This window comes from Humulus lupulus, chromosome 6 (assembly GCF_963169125.1).
Source record: "Humulus lupulus chromosome 6, drHumLupu1.1, whole genome shotgun sequence".
NCBI classification, from domain to species: domain Eukaryota; kingdom Viridiplantae; phylum Streptophyta; class Magnoliopsida; order Rosales; family Cannabaceae; genus Humulus; species Humulus lupulus.
In genome coordinates this window covers 188,527,805-188,548,587 of record NC_084798.1, presented here as the reverse complement: position 1 = coordinate 188,548,587, position 20,783 = coordinate 188,527,805, and the positions used below count along the sequence as shown (strand labels likewise).

Genomic DNA, 20,783 nt, shown 5'->3' with positions numbered 1-20,783 from the left:
TCTCCTCATCTTAAGAGTTTGAGACCGTGACATTTGGCTCCTCGTAGGATGAGGAACACTACACTCTCATGCAGCTTCTTCATTTCCATGTTTACGTCTAGCTCGCCTATCCCTATCTTGGTGGACAGGTTGTGGAACCCTCCGAATTGGCGAGGGGTGCCTAATTGGCGATGGCGGGTCCCTTGTTGGAGAATTTGGCTGCCTTCCATTGTGGGGCCTAGATGGCCCAGAATTTGCTCAATCAGGTTCCGATATGTTCTGCGTGGCACCAGGATTTAGGGTCCGAGCCACTGAGGGGGCTTGGTTATTCCCTATTCCTGCTTGTCCCTCTGCAGTCGATTTGGAAGCATCTTCAGCCTGGTTACTTTTCTGGGGTTTCGGTGGAACAAGATAGGATGCTAATGGTAGAGCTTGTTCCTCCCTTCCGGTGGCCGCATTCTTACGAGGTCACCCCTAGGCCTATGAGGTGGGACCTCAGTGCCCCGCAGAGGCGGGGCTTGAGTATCTCACGGAGGCGGGGCCTGAGCTGCCTATGCTTCAGCAGCCAGTCTGGCTATCTCTTCATTGCATTTTGTAGCTTCTGCCAACTGTTTGCGCAGTTGGCGATTCTCGAGTTCCATGATTGGAACATATCTCTCGGGATTATAGTACATATCCTCGTCGGCTCTGGGAGCAGGTGGTCCCCGGGAGTTAGACGAGTCACTCCTCTCATTGGGATCAAAATCCACCATAGGTTGCTTTCCAGGCCGTCGGGGGTATTCGTCTTCATCAAGAATTTCTTCCTCAGGTATTTTGGGATTATTTGCAGCCATTGCTAATCCAAGAGGCTCTCTAACTAAATAGACTCACGCATTGTTTAATGGCTCTCTATGAAAGCACCAATCTGTTGACGTCATTTTTCGTCAACTTAAAAAAGGGAGCAATTAAACAAAAATATACCAGAACAAATGGGATAAGAAGATGAAAACAATAACTTTTTACGTGGTTCAGCAGTTAAAATCTGCCTAGTCCACGAGTATGTGTTATTAACACTTGGGAGTCTTCTGAAAACTTTCAGAGAATAGCTGCCCAGATTTTTCTCTCAAGATCTCAAAATTTTGGTCCCTTACAAATGGAGCCTCCTTCTCTATTTATAGAGGAGGTTTCAGAATTTGTTCCCACATATTTCGGGAAGATATTCTGTAAATCAAATAATATCATGCCAATTAATGCATTATTTGTTACGTGCATGATAATATCCCATAGAATGTGGAATTGGATAACTAATTACATCATATCCCTTAAACATAGGGATTTTACAAAAATAAATACATTCACACGTAATCGACTAGCTTAGATACTGGGTTCATTACGCCTTCGAGACTATTTGTCTATCACGAGCTCATCATCTTGCTTCGCCTATGCTCCCAACACGTAACCGTTGACGAAGTCATCACATTTGAGCTTACACTTCTCGAGCTCGAACCATCTTGTCCAAGGGCAAGCGATGCATCAGGAAACTTATACAAGTGTTGAACCCTTGCTATTGCGAGTTGCGAGCCTATCTCATAAGCTCAGAGCATCTTCGAGGCTACACACTACTCGAGCTCACGAGGTCGTCATTTATAGCGAAACTGTCTCTAACTGGTGGATCAAATGATGATTGTGCTTATTTCCAGCTTACACATAATGAGCCTAGATTTCGGGATCATAATTCCTCGTGCTCGAAATCTGGGTGTAACACTAAATAGTTGCATCTATTAATATTGGTCACCAACTTTAGCTACCATTGTATCGCTTCGAAGCATATAAATATTTCCTAACAAAAAAAGATGTATTATTTAAAAAGGAAGATTTTAGTTTTTATGCTTAATAGATGGTGCTAATTAAAAAAAAACATGCCAGGCATTTCAAACATTTCAAAATATTGCCACTTTTTGGCACTTTACCCAAAATACCCTTGCTATTTTTCCCCTCACTTCTCTCTTCTCGCTTCCCTCTCTCTCTCTCTCTTTCTCGGTTCATTCTCTCTCACTTCACGACACAACCAACACCACCCCCACGACAACGACGACACCACGAACACCAGAAAAACCACCATAACTTCAGCCACCTTGTAGAGATTATCACAATACCAAAAGTAACAAACATATTGAGGATTCTTGGAGTAGATGGGTAATTAAGTTTTTCTCAAATATAGTGATGTTTCTTTTACTTAAGACACTAAATACCGCATTTTGAATAGACTTGGGCATGATTCTTGGGTTATTTTTGTGATTTTTTTTCAAATCTGAAAATTTTAAATATGTAGAAAATTGACCTTGCTCGATGGTGTAGGAAATTGCATATTACAGGATCTTTATTTATTTTCATGTAATTTACATATTATCAAGCAAACATGTAAATTCCTAGAATATGCTCCTATGAAATTGATATAAAACAAAGTAAAGTAAAGAAACTTACATTACACAAAGGAATTGGAACAACTCTTTACTTCAATCTTTCTAATCCTTGATTCCTTTATGTAGCAGAGTATTATCAAGAGATTGAACTTGATCAGCAAAACATTCTTCTTCCTCTCCAAGCCTTTGATCAACCAAGAACTAGATCTATAAGAGAATAAGAAGAAGAGAGTGAGTGGCCAAGAAAGGATTAGACTGTCTAGGTTTTCACTTACCCAATGAATCAACTAAGACTTATTTCTAAAAACCCTAGATATTATATTCCTTATGTTACACCCAAATTTTGAGAATGAATAAATGAGCCTCGAAATGTAGGATTGTAAAGTGTAAGCTCGAAAATAAAAGCATTGGCGAAACACTTGTATAAATTTACATAATTCTGTATATGTTGTTATTGGCGATCGAGCATGAGTTGCAGGCTCGAACGCGAGAATCCACTCAGAAGCATGTGTATTGTTCGAGCCTTGGTTACAAGCTCGAAGACATTGGTTTTCGAGGAATGAGTTCGACGAAACTGCTAGGTGAGAAGGAGGTTAACTAGAATGATGAGCTCGAAGTTTGGATCAGTCTCGAAAATGCGTTAACCTTGCATTCAGGATCAGCAATGCGTTTTGCACATGGAAGCTGTTAGGAAATCCCTATTCCTTAGGGATTTGTAGTTATCAAATATTGAATCAAAATTATCATGGGATATTACGTATTGATGTGTTTATTTACATTTATTTCAAATATGAATAATTGATTGTAACTTCCCTGAATCAGTGGAAGATATTCTCCTAACCAGGTCTATAAATGGCCTGAGATTTTTCATTTGTAGCCACGCACAAATTTGTACTAAGAATACTCTGCCAAATTGTTTTCTGAGAAAAGCTTTGAGAGAGTATCAAGATCAATAACACCGACTCATGGACTAGGCAGATTTTAACTGTTGAACCACATAAAAAACTATTGTGTTCTTCTATTTTTTTTTCTTCTAAAATATAGTTTAGTGCACTTCATAATTAAGTTGACAAAAAACAGCTTCAACAATTTGGTGCTTTCATTGAGAACATTAAGCAAATCCCTATATTGTTTAATCATAAACTTCCGGCATAGCATCAATGGCCGCCATGAACAATCCAGGAACTAGTGGATGACCATTGCCCCAAATCTCTAAGGAATGAACTCCTCAGACTGAGAACTACCCGCGAAGGCCTGGGAAGCAGTCCATGACAGACCACGGCCCGGACGAGGGGAGCGCATCATCTGAATCCAGGGGGCCACCTGCTCCAACCCCCAAGCTCGACGAGGACCTCTATTATAATCCTGAGAGGTACATGCCAATTTTGGAACTGGAGAATCACCAACTGCGCCAACAATTGGTCGAAGCCATGCGACGTAATGAAGAATTGGCCAGGTTCGCTGCCAAGGCTCAGACACCTTCTCGGAGGGCCAAATGGCATCCCTGCGGGAGTATGGCCGCCAGAATGGTCGAGCAAAGGGCCCAACAAACCTAGCCAAGGCCAAGGGCAAACACCAACAAAGATTGCCCTGGGAGGAATACTCAAACTACTACTACTGGTAATCCAATGGTGAGTGTAACTGCAGGAACAAGGAATAATAGAGCTCTCTCAGCAGCTCAGAACACTATCCCTGAGCCATTCTGGGCCAATTCTGGACCTTCCAGGCCTAACAATGGAAGGCCCCCTCTGTTTCCTATAAGAGATCCTCTGTCTCCAATAAGGCACCCATCTCCGGTTCGAGAGGAACCACAGCCGACTCATAATAAGAACAAGACAGGGCAGCGAGCACCTCAAAGACCTTCTTGGAGTGGCAGCCCGAACACGAGGGCGAGTGAGAGGCAACTCGAACATGAGGACATAGGGCGAGCGAGAGGCAACCTGAGGACATAGGGAATCCCAACTAGCAGGAAGTCACATGTCGAGGTCACAAACAATTGGAGCGAGGGGCCAGTGGAAGATCCACCTCACAACCATCGAGCCTCTCAACTAGAAAGAAATGTTAGCTTCATGAGCAGAAGTGTGGACCTTAGCAGGTTAGTGAGTGTATATAATAACGAACTCAGGAATACTGGGAATTATGAGAATAATCCTGATCTTCGAGATCTTCTTAATCAAAATCAATGGCAGACTAACCCCTAGAACCCCGATTTGTGGGTACATCTAAATAGCTGAAAAGAGCCGATACAACCAGCATATGGGAACCAGTATAACCCTGTACTGGGGCAGGGAGCTGGAGTTTTCACAAACAATAACTAGCTACTGATAACTCTAGGAATTAGAGTTATTTTTATGCTTTTAAACATATATTTTTATATAGGAAGAGTGATTTGTGATGTTTTTTAGTAGTTTTATTGTGTTTTTTATTAAATATTAATTAAAGTAGGATAATATTAAATAGTATAGTAGTGCTGGGAAAATCTCTAAAAAGTGTTGGTTTATTATCTTGATAGGTGGTCTTTGAATTTGGAGCAAATTAAGAAAGAATTATAGTGTGAAGTGGAATTAGAATTTGAGGAATGTTGTGGCATTGCTGCAGCATCGCATCCTAGCAGCTACTCTATTTTGAGGGTCCATGTGTGAAGCTTCTATTTTTGGTCTCTAACTCATTTTTTTTATTAATTTAATTGGGCTTAAACTAATTGATAAAAGAAGATGTGGGCTTTAGTTGTACCTTGGTCCATTTGTGGTAAAAAGGACAAAAACAATTAAAAGAATGGAAAAGGGAATTGGAGGCCCACGTGACATAGGAGGAGGGGAAGACCTAAATGAAGGGTTGTCTTCTTTCTAATAGGGATATACACGACTGGCAGAGGAAAAAATACACAGCCGCCTCGTGCATTTGAAGATACCCATTTTTGGCAGCCATTAAGGTGAAGGAAAAAAAGAGAGAAGAATGAGAAAAAGAAGGAAAAGCAAGAAGACAAAGTCACTTGAGACATCAATTTGGCTTAAATTTCTTACCATTATTTCTATTTTCTTTCAATTTATTTTCTATAATTCAGATTATGGATTGTTATTATTTGGGTGTTTTTGAGATTATGAGTATGAGCTAAACTCTAAATAGCCAGGGTAATTAAACTATAATATGTGATTGTCTTGACACTTTTATATTGATGATTATGCAATTTGATGTTTATTCATTCAAATATTTATCATGGTTAATGCTTGCTATTGATTGATCACCTTTAGTAGGTAATTGGGTTAATTTTTAATTCTGAAAAGGTTGAAATTAATTGAAACACAATTTGAATGGTGCATCCTTGAACTCTTTCAATTCAAGATCGTTATGATATATACATATATTATTACCATGCATAGTCTTATGGAGTTGATGTTTGAGTTAAATCTTTGAAATTGAATTAGCATAGACATATGTGATTTAATTAAAAGATTAGAATCATAGTTCTTTGACGAAAGCCTATGAAAATTAACTAAAATTCAGGGCTAATAGACCACCAGTTGCTGCAGCATCAGTCCAACATCAGTGCCGGAGTTGCATATTAGGGGGATAATTATTCTAGTTACCATCATACCATTTGTCACTCCTTGAATTAATTTTCCTGAGTTGTTTCTTTTATTTGTCTTCATTTAATTAGTATTTAATTACTTAGTTCTTAGACCACAATCTTTTTAATTAATCTTATTGTTTTAAAATCATTTTGTTAGAACTTAGTTTCACAATTAAAACTTAAGAAAACGATCCTTGTGGATACGATATTTGGTACTTGTTAGTATATTACTTGTTGTTGACAGTGTACACTTACACTTAGCTTTATTTTACACAACAAGTTTTTGGCGCCGTTGTCGGGGATTATTTAAAGTCATTTATTGTGAAATTAAGTATATCGCATTTTGGTTTTTTTTTTTGTGCTAACTTGGGTGATTCTCGTGCAATTTCAGGTTTACACAGTGTATGAACGAGAATCAAGACCCTAAACTACTTCCCATTGATCCAAAAATCAAGCGTACATTTAGAAGAAGGCAAAAGATACAAAAATAAAAAAGGGGAGTAGTGATGATGGATGCTGAGCAAGGAGCTCAACAGGGAACCGCTCAAAGGGTAGCAAATCAAGCATGAGTTGCTCAAGAGAGAGTAGCTCAAAAGAGAGTAGTTCAAGGGGGGAGTAGCTGCCAATAATGGGAAAAATGTTGTGATTATGGCTGATGACAGAGATCGTTAGACCAGAAATCCAGGCTACACAGTTTGAGTTGAAGCCCATTATGTTCCAAATGCTTCAAAATGTGGGCCAGTTCAGTGGGATGCCAATGGAGGATCCTCACCTTCATCTTCGATTGTTCATTGAAGTGAGTGATTCATTCAAGCTGCCCGGAGTTACAGAGGATACCCCGAGACTAAAGTTATTCCCATACTCCTTGAGAGACAGAGCTAGAGCTTGGTTGAACTCTTTGCCATCTGATTCGGTGACTACTTAGCAAGAGTTGGCTAAGCAGTTTTTGATGAAGTATTTCCCTCCCACTAAGAATGCCAAGCTCGGTAATGAGATTACTTCATTTTAACAACTTGATAAAGAATCTTTATATGAGGCATGTGAGCGGTTTAAGGAGTTGTTGCGCAAGTGCCCTCACCATGGCATTCCACAATGCATCCAAATGGAGACCTTCTATAATAGTCTCAACGCTCATACTAGAATGGTGGTTGATGCTTCAGCGAACGAGGCTCTTCTTGCTAAGTCATATAATGAGGCATATTAAATCCTTGAGAGAATATCCAACAACAACTATTAGTGGCCCACTTCTAGATTGTCTACAGGTATAAAGGTGGCTGGTATTCATGATGTAGATGTCATCACTTCTTTGGCATCCCAAGTTTCCTCTATTTCCAATATGCTCAAGACAATGAATATTGGGATGAATCAATCAATGGGGCAGCCTATGGGGACACAAATAAGGCAAATGAAGAGCATTTCTTGTATGTATTGTGGTGAGGGTCATACTTTTGAGAATTGCCCTTCCAATCTAGCAGATGTGTGTTACATAGGGAATCAAAATAGGAATGGCCCTTATTCCAATTCCTACAACCCATCATGGAGGAAACATCCCAACTTCTCATGGAGTAACCAAGGGGCTGGCCCTAGCAATTCTTTTATGCCTCCAAGACCAAATTTCCCACCGAGTTATCCCCTACAAGCATCACAACAAAGGCCACAACAACAAGCAATGCAATCTAGCTCTCTTGAGAACATGTTGAAGGAGTATATAGTGAAGAATGAAGCCATGATCCAAAGCCAAGCAGCATCATTGAGAAACTTAGAAAACCAAGTTGGGAAACTAGCTAATGAGCTTAGAAATAGACCCCATGGTACGTTACCAAGTGACACCGAGAATCCAAGAAATGGGAGCAAAGAACATTGTACAGCCATCACTTTGAGAAGTGGGAAGGAGTTGGAGAATTTCAAGACAAATTCTGGGCATGAGGGTGAGCCCTCTTCAATCCAAATAAATGAGGAAATTCAAAAAGATTATGAAATTCCTAGTGTACAAAAATGTGCCTCTGCCCATAATGCCGCAACACCAGACAGCTCAATTTCAAAGCAGCCACCTCCATTTCCCCAACGTTTTCAGAAGAAAAAGTTGGATTCTCAATTCAAGAACTTTCTAGATATGTTGAAGCAATTGCATATCAACATCCCACTTGTAGAGGCACTTGAGCAAACACCTAACTATGTGAAATTCATGAAAGATGTTCTTACAAGGAAGAGAAGGTTAGGAGAGTTTGAAATCGTGGCTCTAACCAAAGAGTGTAGTTCATTTATGCAAGACAAGTTGCCATCGAAGTTGAAGGATCCAGGGAGTTTTACTATTCCCTGTACTATTGGAGATACTTATTGTAGGATGGCTTTATGCGATCTGGGTGCAAGCATTAACTTGATGCCAATGTCTATTTTCAAGCAATTAGGGATTGGATAAGTTAGCCTACTACAGTTACTCTTCAACTAGCAGATAGATCTCTTGCTCATCCGGATGGGAAGATTGAAGATGTATTGGTGAGGGTAGACAAATTCATATTCCCTACTGATTTTATTGTGCTAGACTATGAGGTAGATAGGGAGGCACCCATTATCTTAGGGAGGCCATTTCTTGTGACATGAAGAACTTTAATAGCTGTGCAGAAGGGGCAGCTGACTATGAGGGTCCAAGATGAAAAGGTGACTTTTAATGTTTTTAAAACTATGAGATTTCCTTATGAGTTTGAGGAATGCTCAGTGGTTTCAGTGGTAGATTCTTTGGCATCAGGGGAGTTTGAGACTAGTAACGTTGATGATCCATTAGAGAGGTTATTGTTGTTTGATTCACACAATGATGAAGATGAGGAATAGTACTTAGCTTGGTTGGAGGTTAATTCTCAAGGGTTAAGAACAAGAGGCCGATTTGATTCATTGGAGTTGTCGTCTAGGGAGTTCAGAGCTCCTAAACCATCCATTGAAGAGCCACCTGAGTTGGAGTTGAAACTATTGCCATCACATTTGTGATATGCCTACTTGGGTCCATCATCCACTTTATCTGTCATTATTTCAGTGGAGTTGAGTCATGATCAAGAAGAAAAGTTGCTTGAGGTGTTGAGAAAGTTCAAAAAGGTCATTGGGTGGACTATTGCAGATATTCGAGGTATTAGTCCTTCTTTGTGTATGCATAAGATTTTGCTTGAAGATAGTGAAAAAGGTTCTATTGAGGGGAAAAGAAGACTAAATCCTATCATGAAGGAACTAGTAAAGAAAGAAATCATCAAGTGGTTGAATGCTAGCATTATTTACCCTATCTTTGACAGTTCATGGGTGAGTCCTGTACAGTGTGTACCTAACAAGGGTGGGATCACAGTGGTGAAGAATGAAGACAATGAGTTGATTCCTACTAGAACTGTGACTAGATGGAGGATTTGCATGGACTACAGGAAGCTAAACAAGGCCACTAGGAAGGATCATTTCCCTCTTCCTTTCATTGATTAGATGCTAGATAGACTTGCTGGGAGAGAGTACCATTGCTTCCTTGATGGGTACACTGGTTACTATCAGATAGCAGTAGCCCCAGAAGATCAGCACAAGAATGCATTCACTTGCCCCTATTATACCTTCACATTTAGAAGAATGCCCTTCGGTTTGTGCAATGCTCCTGCTACGTTTCAGCAATGTATGATGGCTATATTTACTGATATGGTTGAGCCGTTTCTAGAGGTGTTCATGGATGATTTTTCAGTCTTCAAGGATTCTTATGATGATTCTCTGAATAACTTGTCTAAGGTGTTGAAGAGATGTGAAGAGACAAACCTAGTCCTTAACTGGCAAAAGTGTCACTTTATGGTTAAGGAAGGTATTGTTTTGGGGCATAAGGTATCTAAGCAAGGGATTGAAGTTGATAAGGCAAAAATTGAAGTTATTGAGAAGCTACCACCTTTTAATTGGGCATGTCGGTTTCTATAGAAGGTTCATCAAAGACTTCTCTAATATCTCCAAACCACCTTGCAATCTTTTAGAGAAGGATACACCTTTCCATTTCGATGGAGCATGTTTGAAGGCTTTTCAAGAGTTGAAAGAGAGATTAATTTCAGCCCCTATCATTATTGCACTGGATTGGAATTTGCCCTTTGAATTGATGTGTGATGCTAGCGATTATGATATTGGGCCTGTGATGGGGCAGCGAAGGAACAAGGTGTTTCACTCTATTTATTATACCAGCCGCACCTTGACAATAGCTCAATTGAATTACACTGTAATTGAGAAGGAGCTACTAGCCATTGTCTTTGCTTTTGACAAGTTTTGATCTTATCTTGTGGGAACTAAAGTGATTGTCTACAATGATCACTCAGCCATAAAGTATTTGATTGCCAAGAAGGGTGCAAAGCCAAGATTGATTCAGTGGGTGCTTTTGCTTCAAGAGTTTGATGTTGAGATTCAAGATAGAAAAGGGGTAGAAAATCAAGTGGTAGACCATTTACCAAGAATGGAGTGTGAAGAAGATTCCAACTCGCTTATCCCCATCAAAGAAACATTCCCCGATGAACAATTGTTTGGGGTCAACCATTCTCATGAGCTTCCTTGGTTTGTTGATTTTGCTAATTATTTGGCTTGTGGGTTGATGCCACCAGAGATGACTAGCCAACAAAGGAAGAATTCTTGCATGATGTGAAGTCTTATTTTTGGGAGGAGCCCTTTCTATTTAAGCAATGCGCAGATCAAATGATTATAAGATGTATTGCTGAACATGAGGTAGAGGGTATTCTGTTTCATTGTCATTCATCGCCGTGTGGTGGTCATTTTGGGGGAGCACGTACCGCCGTCAAAGTTTTACAATCCGGTTTCTTTTGGCCTTCTCTATTTAAGGATGTTCATGCTTATGTCGCTAGATGTGATCATTGCCAAAGGGTTGGAAGCATCTCAAGAAGACATGAAATGCCTCTAACTAATATACTAGAAGTTGAATTGTTTGATGTTTTTGGACATATTGTTTCCCTTATCTACTTGACAATTAGGTAATTCATGAACATAATTGTTAATGTTTGTTGCTTTGTTTGTTTGATTTTTTTTTTTTTGTGGAGCTTGAAAATGGATAGAGACTGGATGTCAGCGCATAGGTTATCAGTGAAATATAGGAATGAAGTTGAGTATTTTTTACAATTTTGTGTTTGGTGAAGATATTTTAGTTTAAGTGTTTAATACTTAGAAATTAAAGAATACAATAGCTATAACTATATACATAGATTAACTTTGAAATCTGAATTACTTTTGTAGATTTTAATAACAAATGTTAACTATACAAATGTTTTATTGACTTATGGTGTTTTCTTTTATGTTTACACCTGTTTTTCTATTTCTACTGCTTTTTTTTTTGTCAAATAGGCCAGGAGAATTGGCATAAACATTTTCAGTTAAAACATTACGTGACAGTTCCTAACTGATGCAAAAAATCACTTTTTTTAGCTTTTGTGGCAGTGGAGTACTGATGCAAACTAGCCTGTCATTTGCACCAGTGAAGCACTAATGCAAAACATGAATTTGTGGCAGTGTAGCACTGATGCGAATGAGCACCGATGCAAACCTAGCATTTGCGTCAGTGGAGACCTACCAAAAATGTTAGGTTTGCGTCAGTGCTCCACTAACGCAAATGACAAGCTGGTTTGCATCATGGGATTTCGCGTCACTTTTAAAACTGACGCAAAAAATCAATTGCAGCAGTTGGGGACTGACGCAAATGACCATTTTTGTAGTAGTGTCTCTCCAAATCTGTAGGGTTTTTTTTATTCATTTTTATTATTTTAATTAATTAAAATATTTAAGGATATAATATTTAAATGATATAAAGAAATATATATATATATATAAGTTGATATATGGTATATTGTAAAATTTTGATGTAAAATAGAGAAAGTAGAATTTTTAGTAATGTATTTTAAAAGATAGAATATATGGGCTGCTCAGAGTCCTCTAACAAAGAGAGCAAAATTAGTGAAAGTTTGTTGTGGCATGTGTTAGAATATTTATTTAGATTTGGTATATAAAATCAATTTGTTACAACTAATTGATTTAATATATTAAAGTCAATATTTAATTTATTGACAAAATATTCTAATTAATGGTCAACATTGTTTGATACCTGATTTTGTTGTTACCCGATTTTTCATATCCCAACTGATTGAGAAAATATCTTAATCTGTGGCAGAGACTCTGATGGTAGGTCTCACTCTATAAATATAGAGTATCGGTCCCCAAGTTCACTGCTCATTCTGACTTTCAGTAACTCCATCTAAAAGAGTTAGTGAGAGCTTGGAAGCTCGAGTACTCGTTCTAATTATTTTCCTTTTCTTTTGCAAATCTAAAGCTAGATCGAGGTTATCAATTGCAATAGCTGGAGGTATACAATATTCAATCCTCTTTTTGTATATGTTCATTCTATATATTAATTCCGCCTACATGTATATAAAATTGTTCATATGCCTATATTACATTTTAATTCTAACAGCATGCACATTAAGTTGGCCTAGCCAAGCTTCTTGACGAGATTCTAATTCTTTGAACATATTATTTTATATTCAGTATACTATTATTTTTCAATTCGTCATATAAAAGTTGTTATTTTTATAATTAAAATTTTTGTCTTTAGATTTATAAATAAAACTCAAAAAGTAATGTGAGTTGTAGTTCTTCCTTTCTTAAAAATTTTCATAATGAATATTTATTTTTTAAGTAAAATAATTAAAATATATGCTTTTAATTATATTTATAAAATTTTAAATTTAGTGAGTACATCATAATTAAGTTAAAATTCTAATTTTACACTATATTCAAATTAGTCCTTCTATTCTTTTAAAATTATATTAGTTGTTACAAAAAGAAAAAAGAATTTTCTTGTTAAAAAATTATATAGTATATTTTTGCTTTGAGATTGTATTAAACATTTATGATTTTTATTTAATTATAAATAAATTCAAATTTAATATTTAATAACTTTATTTTCTAAATTTTAATATCTTTTATAAAATGTACATATCAAGACATAATATAAGAAATATATGTAGTGTAATTTGTTCATCATAGATTTGACCAACGATACTCAGTCAAGAAAATGATATAAACTAGATATTTGAACTAAATTAATAAAGAATACATACGATTTATAATGGTTCAGCCTTAAAAATTAATAATGACCTACATTCTTAATATGTAAATTCTAGACTCAATAACAAATAAACTGGATTCAACTGAATTTCTCAAGTATGAGATAGAATACAAATAATATGAGTTTCAGATAATAAGAGTGCTTAGAAAAATATGGAGCACCAAGTCTTATATTTGTAGGCTTAGTGACCTTATATAATGGGCCTTAGGTCTTGAATAGCTTAATATACCTTGAAGAGAAATTATAGTAAATGGCTTAAAATAAAGGCATCAAGAAGCTAATCTCCTCGTTTTTAAAATTGTAGATAAATAACATTTTTACATTGTTGATTACCTAAAGTGCCATTTTTTATAATTTATTTATTTATGGGAATTTACTCATTTGGTACCCTATGATTTTGTAAAGTATCATTTTGGTACCCTCTGTTTTCAATAATGCTCATATGGTACCCTATATTTTAAAATTATACATATTTTGGTACCTTACACTTGAATTTGATAGATAAATTTTGTCAATATGACCAAGCTGTCATCAGTTATATGTAATTAAGTAATTAAATATAAATTTGGAACTTACATAATTGAGAGCATTTTGACTAAATTTGTAAAATTTTATTAATTAAATTCGAGATTATGGTATCAAATATGTACGATTTTATAATACAGAGTACCAAATATATACGATTTCAAAATACAGGGTACCAAATGAGCATTATTGTAAACACAGGGTACCAAAATGATACTTTGTAAAAACACAGGGTACCAAATGATTACCTACCATTTATTTATTTAAGACTGTATGACTTTAATATAGTGGTATATGTATATTAGCTTTGTTTAATTAGTTTTTATTTTAAAGTTATATTGATTTTTTAAGTTTTTTATAGGTTGTTGGTATATTATTTTCCAATTAGTATATATATTTTTTGTGGTATGGTATATAATTTTTTTTTTGTGATATTTAGTTTCTATTTTATTATATATAGTGGTAGTATATAATTCTGTATCATGGTATATACATTTTAATGGTAGTATATAACTTTGTTAGCATAGTATATACATTTTTGAGTAATAATTTTGTATGTTTTGATTGTATATTAATTTTCAACTCAGTATATATACTTTGTGGTATGGTATATCATTCAACAACCCATAAAAAATGAAAAAAAAATCAAAATAACTTTAAAATAAAAACTAATATACATATACTATAATATTAAAATATTTAGAATAAAATAGTAATTTGTTAAAGGACATATTTGATTGGACTATTTTACTACAAAATTAAAAACATGAACATTTACTTATTTTTACACATCATTAAGGGTCATTTCGCACCTGAGATATTTGTTTCGGCATTCATTCTGGACCAGCTATTACTTGAATAGATGCACCTACTACAACGATCAATCGTGTTATTATTTCAGATCAATTGTTGCATAATTTACTTCCTCTGGTCGTTGTCTCCGACTGTTTTTTGATGAGTTGAATTTTTTTGGCACATCATGCTGATTTTTAGAGATAACATAAGGGAAATTTTATCCTTTATGCATCATAACATATTTAATTGTTTTAAAATGCCAACATAAAAATTCTCCCCATAATATGCCTCCTCTTATATTTTGGACAAAAATACCTTCCTCGCTCAAATTTAAAACTTCACACATTTTTTCTCTCTATCTCTTTCTCTCATCCCTCATTTACAGCCATTTTTTCACAGCTCGGAGGTGGAATGGATTGGAAGTTTCTTGGCGTTTTTTAAGAGAAAAAATCATGGGTAAGTATCATTTCATTAATCTACTTATGAATATGAAATGCCATGGTTAGATATTAGATTCGAACTATTCCGCAGTTGAGTTTGTATTTTTTTTATGCAATTTTTGAACTGTTCTTCGGATATGGGATTTCCAAAATCGATGGTACATCGATGCCATTTCGATATTGAGGCGAACATCTAAATTAGATGATATTTTCGATGTAATATCGATGGTGTATCGATGTTGAATCGATGTCATATATGTTGATTTGGTTCAGCGTCGATATGGCATCGATGTGGCATCGATATACCATCGAAATTGAATCGCATACATAGGGCAACCATCAACATTGATGGCATTTCGATGGTACATCGATGCCATTTCAATACTGAGGCGAATATCTAATTTTGACGTTAGTATCGATGTAATATCGATGGTGTATCGATGTTGAATCGATGCCATATATGTTTATTTGGTTCAGCGTCGATATGGCATCAATGTGGCATCGATATACCATCGAAATTGAATCGCATACATAGGGCATCCATAAGCATCGATGCCATTTCGATACTGAGGCGAATATCTAATTTCGATGTTAGTATCGATGTATTTTCGATGATGTATCGATGTTGAATCGATGCCATATATGTTTATTTGGTTCAGCGTCGATAAGGCATCAAAATGGTACCGCATCAAAATTGCAACCATCAGCATCGATGATGCATCGAAATGTCATTGATGTGGCATCGATTTTGAACTACAATACATATTTTCATAGGCATCGATTCATCATCGATTTACCATCGATTCTTCATAGATTACACTTTATTTTTATAATTTTCTTATGTTTTTTTTTTTGTAAATTTGCAGGTTCCGGAGTTAATATAATTGTTTCTTACAACGGTGTTTGGGAACAGAAAGGAGAAAAATGGAATTTCAAAGCTGGTTTGAACACTATAATACATGTACCAATTGATGTTGGTTACATAGAATTATTAGAGAAGTTGTATTCAAAGTTAAAAGTGGATAGGTCATAGTTTGACTTAAAGTTGGAAGTGTCGTTTACATGCAATGATTCTATCGTAGATCCCATTGAAATCAAAGATGATGAAGGAGTTAGTGCTCTTATTCTTGAAAATTCAAAGTCCTTAAACATCGGGTTCCTTTATGCGTTAGTTCGATTGCAAAGAACATTTCTCTTATTGATCCATCTCCTAGAGTGAGTGTTCATATGGAAAATCATAATCAATCATGCACGGCTGTTCCACAAAAAACTCATGGGCCAAGTGTATGCATGGGAGGTCCTAGTCATAATGAAACTTTTTTCCCCCAACAAATCTCCCACATGATGATGGGTATGAGTATGAGCCTTATGTCAATGACGATCCAGTTGCCCTTTTTGGTGATGATGATGAAAGAGTTGAGGGGTGCAGTAGTTCTGATGATAACTCAGAGGATCAGTTGTCGATGCTACATGTGGTTCAAGTAGATAATTTAAATGTACGACCATTGCCAAGTCGTCAAGAAATCCAAGGACGGAGGACTGCTGGCTCAGGGAGCAGTCGTCCAACTACACAAGATGATGGAAATAGATGGAGTTCTCCAGTGTATACTGCTGAAGATGTCCCATGCCCCTCTTATGTTATCCCCACGTTATCTGGGGTGAGTTGTGGAGTAATAGAAGTTGGGAAAGTTTTTTAGAACAAGTTAGAGTTGAAGACGAAGGCACACTTGTATGCAATGAAGCATAACTTCGAGTTTGTGGTGAAGAAGTCAGGTATTGAAGTTTGGTATATCACTTGCAAGGATCCTGATTGTGGGTGGAGATTGAGGGGGAAGAGAATTCCTAAATCTAATATGTTCGAGCTAACTCATTTCACCAATAAACACACTTGCTCACTTGACCTCCGATCTAAAGGCCATCGCCAAGCTGCACCTTGGGTTATTGGTCATTACATAAAGAAAAAATATCAGACTGGATCGAATGCGTACATGGCAAACAACATAAGAGAGGACATTAAGAATGATTATGGCATTGAGTTGTCATATGGAAAAGCTTGGAGATGCCGAGAGAAGGCTCTTTCTTATGTCAGAGGGATACTGGAAGCATCATACCAGAAGTTACCATCGTACCTGTTCATGCTTCAACAGAAAAATCCCAGGACGTTGACAAATTTTGTCACTGAGGAAGATCGATCCAAATATTGCTTTTTCTCACTCGGAGTTAGTAGAAGAGGGTTTCGTACATGTCGTCCTATGTTATGTGTGGATGGTACCTTTTTAAAGACAAAATACGATGGGCAGATGTTATGTGCAGTCGCACTGGATGCAAATAACCATCTATATCCAATTGCATTTGGTATTGTGGATAGTGAGAATCATGATTCTTGGAAGTATTTCATGTCAAAGCTAAATGAAGCGATTGGGAAGTCGAGGACCTGGCGTTTGTATCTGATAGGCATGCAAGTATTACACATGCCTTGGAAACTATTTTCCCCGATGCCTATCACGGTGCTTGCTACCACCACATTAGTATGAATGTGGTTTCTAAATTCAAGACTGGTCATTGTCATGTGTTAATGTATAATGCAGCATATGCTTTTAGGAAATCTGAGTTCCAAGCTAACTTCAAAAAAATCAAATCAAAAGACCCATCCATTGCTCAATACCTAGAAGGCATGGGTTTTGATAAGTGGTCCCGTGCTTACTTTCCTGGAAATAGGTATGTCATTGTGAATTGTATTTTAATTTATGAAATCTTATAAATGTATGTTACTATTAAATTTTAGTTTTCCTGGATACTAGGTATAATATAATGACAAGCAATTACGCTGAAAGTTTCAACAATAAGACCTGGGACGCTAGGAGCTTTCCGATAACTACATTCGTTGAATTTATTCACTTCACACTACAGTCCTGGTTCTGTGATAGGAGAGAAACTAGCGAGAAGACAACTACAACTCTTGCACCGACCTATGAATGTTGTCCTCGATGGCATATGATAAGGGAATGTCTCCAAGAATGAATTCCAAGTGTTTGATGGCGAATACGCCGCAATCTCCACTGAAACCAAGAAATCTTTATTGTGAGTGTATTGAAAATTAAAGGAGAACAATATTGAAAATCTGAATTTAGTATGTCTACCTGGTTCTAGAATGTTGGACAATATCAGTGGACATGCGCCGCCAATCAAAGTTTGGAACGGTGATCTTCGGTCTAGCTATTTTCAACTTGGGGTGCCCTTTAAACATACCAGAAGCGTTGAGTAAAGATGGAAGCATCCTAGTCCAAGGCTTGATCAACTCAGACAACTTATTATGGCTAAAGTTAAAATGATCTAAGTCAAATACAGTGATCATCCAATCAGCGAAATTTATTTCGCAAAGGACCCAATGCTGATTTTCCATGCACCAGTGGAAGTAGACCTCGTTGCAATCACCCCAAGGCTTCTTGTACTTTTTGGCATCTCCTTTCAGGAAATCAAGAATGTCCGAGTCCCATTGGTAATTCCTGTTAGGAAAAATTGTTTTGCCTCAATGGAAATTGATAATAATATTGCAACTCTATGCAATATATTACAAATAAATAATGATTGATTGAATAAGATTACAACTCTATAACTGAAAATACAAATAAACTAAAGAACAAGAAGAAGAAAAAAAGAATAGAATGGTGAAAATACAACTCAAAGCAACATGTTACAAGTAAAGTAAAATGTTTGAAATAAAGAAAAGAAGATTACAACTCAAAACAAGAAATACAAATAAACAAAGGAGAAGAATATGAAGATGAAGAGAAATAGTATAGAAAGAAAGAACAAACAAACTAAATAGAAGCAACTCTCACTCACACTACCAAAGTGAAGAGTGTTGGGGATCACCAACTTGAACAAGGTTTGAAACCTTTGTCCAAAAGCCTATTTCCCCCTAACTCAAGCACCAAGGGATCTCTCTCAGATATTGGAAAAGCTTTATGGAATTATCAAGCCTCAAGGTGTTTCTAGCCAAGTGCTCTAATGGATAGAAATGGTGTGTCTTACAAGTGAGCTATAGGCTCCTATTTATAGAGTTTAGAGACACCCTTTGAATTTCAAATTCCACCAGCCCCATGGCTGTTACCAATGTTTAATTGGATTAATATGGAATTAAAAAGGAGATTTGGGAGTTATTTGGGTTTTTGAGCCGTTCAACAAAGATTGAAAAAATTGAAAATTGGTCAATTTTTGGCCTGTGGCCGCGACCACTGGTCTCTGACCCATAGGCCGCGACCACCGACCAATTTCAGCACAAAAAATGTGATGTTTTTCCAAACGGTTCCAAACCCTCCCAAATGATTTTGTAACTCCCAAAACACATTATTGGGGTTAAAATCATATCTCTAACAACCATATCACATATGGCTTTATGAAATTCATCTCAATATTGTGTAACAAAATATTTACACAATAAAGGGTAATATTTGGAAGTTACAAATTTGTAACACCAAATATGTTACATTATTTGGATATATCTTATATATCTAAATATTGTAACTCTCTATTATATGTTACAATATGTGACACACTTTGTCACATTTATTTAATCTAAAACATTATATTATAATATAATATAATATTACATTATATTATAAAATAATATAACAATTCCTGCCATTTTTCTTGAATTCCTCGTATCTGGCAGGAATATATTGTGCAAATGATGAATCAAATACGGTGGCTTTCACGGGGTACATCTTCGGCAACTCAAAAAGACGTCTCCATATAAGATAATTCGCAGTGTCGAGATGCTGCAAATAAATAGAGTAACGTTAAGGAAGAGTGGATTGTTAAAATGAGATAAATGTTCTAACAAACATAAGAGACTTACAGTTTCTGCCAACCATTCTTTTGCCACCTTCAACTTCAAGAACCAAACAGGGGTCCCATCACAACATTCCAACTTTCTCGATCTGCTGTTGTCAATCTCACCGAGTACCCATCGGTTAAAAGTTGTCAACATATCTTGATCCAACACCTTTAAAGGAAGGATCGTAACTGGGTCCTTGAACTTTGGTTTCTTGGCTGTTGGAGTATAGTCCTCGTACCTTACTGGTTTAGTGCGCTTACCTGTAAAGGAGCAATTAGTATCTAATCTCTTTAAAAAAAAAAACTCATGGATTAGTCGTACCTAAGACCGTCTGCACTGGCTGAGAAGGTGTGACTTCTCCAACAGAAGGCTCGTAACATGAGGGGAGAATGCCGTACTCTACATCATCTGTTGGAGTGGGTGCATGAGTATGTGCAGGAGTAGGTATACCACCTAGTGTTGCCAGCTTCTCTAATATGACTTCTTGATTTTTAAGGACGATACCTAGAATGGCCTTAACATTGTCCATTGCACCTGATAGTCTGGCTATCTCACCCAACACCTCCTCATAAGCCCCAGGAGCAGGAGCAGAAGTAGGTTTTGTACTAGTATCTGGAGCAGACTCTGTACGGGCATCCTCCACAAATATGCCAGCCTCAACGGCTATCTCAGCCACCGCAGGAGCCTCTGCCTCAGGATCGTAAGGTCTTCTATCCTCTGGTACAGGCTAGATCATATTTTGCAGCATCACATACCTAGGAGCATCCCCCTCTGTCCTCTAATATATGGCATCAAAGAAGTCTCGCTCATTTGGTCGAGGCCTTAGGATAGAAATGCATGACAACTGTAATGGAAACAAAACAATCAAATTAGAAACGACATAAGTTGATTAGTATAATTCAAAATTTCTTGAATTATTTAAATGTATTATAACTTACATGTCTCCTCGCAAGTACATCCTTCAAATGCAAATGCTTCGGCTGGCCTATGCTCTCCCACTGTAGCATCCTAGGGAACTTGAATCCACATGGCTTGGCGTGTTCCTTCTATAAATCAAGAATCGTCTCATATGCCCAATATTGCAAGGCTGGTGGATACCCCTTGCAAGTGT

At 36.8% G+C, this 20,783-nt stretch overlaps 1 protein-coding gene and 1 non-coding gene across 2 annotated transcripts; one reads left to right on the top strand and one right to left on the bottom strand.

Annotated features, from left to right (window-relative positions):
* Nucleotides 1-6,931: 6,931 nt before the first annotated feature.
* Nucleotides 6,932-7,038, bottom strand: LOC133787247 (small nucleolar RNA R71). The gene has a single exon (XR_009872278.1). It is a non-coding gene; the product is annotated as a small nucleolar RNA R71 (small nucleolar RNA).
* Nucleotides 7,039-7,300: 262 nt separating this feature from the next.
* LOC133785761 (uncharacterized) lies at nucleotides 7,301-8,371 on the top strand. The gene has a single exon (XM_062224977.1). It carries the CDS (start codon nucleotides 7,301-7,303, stop codon nucleotides 8,369-8,371), a length of 1,071 nt encoding a protein of 356 aa, XP_062080961.1.
* Nucleotides 8,372-20,783: the final 12,412 nt, after the last annotated feature.

What these genes read in the sequence shown, in the direction of transcription:
- LOC133785761 (XM_062224977.1), top strand. Translation starts at nt 7,301, where the DNA reads ATGAATATTGGGATGAATCAATCAATGGGGCAGCCTATGGGGACACAA.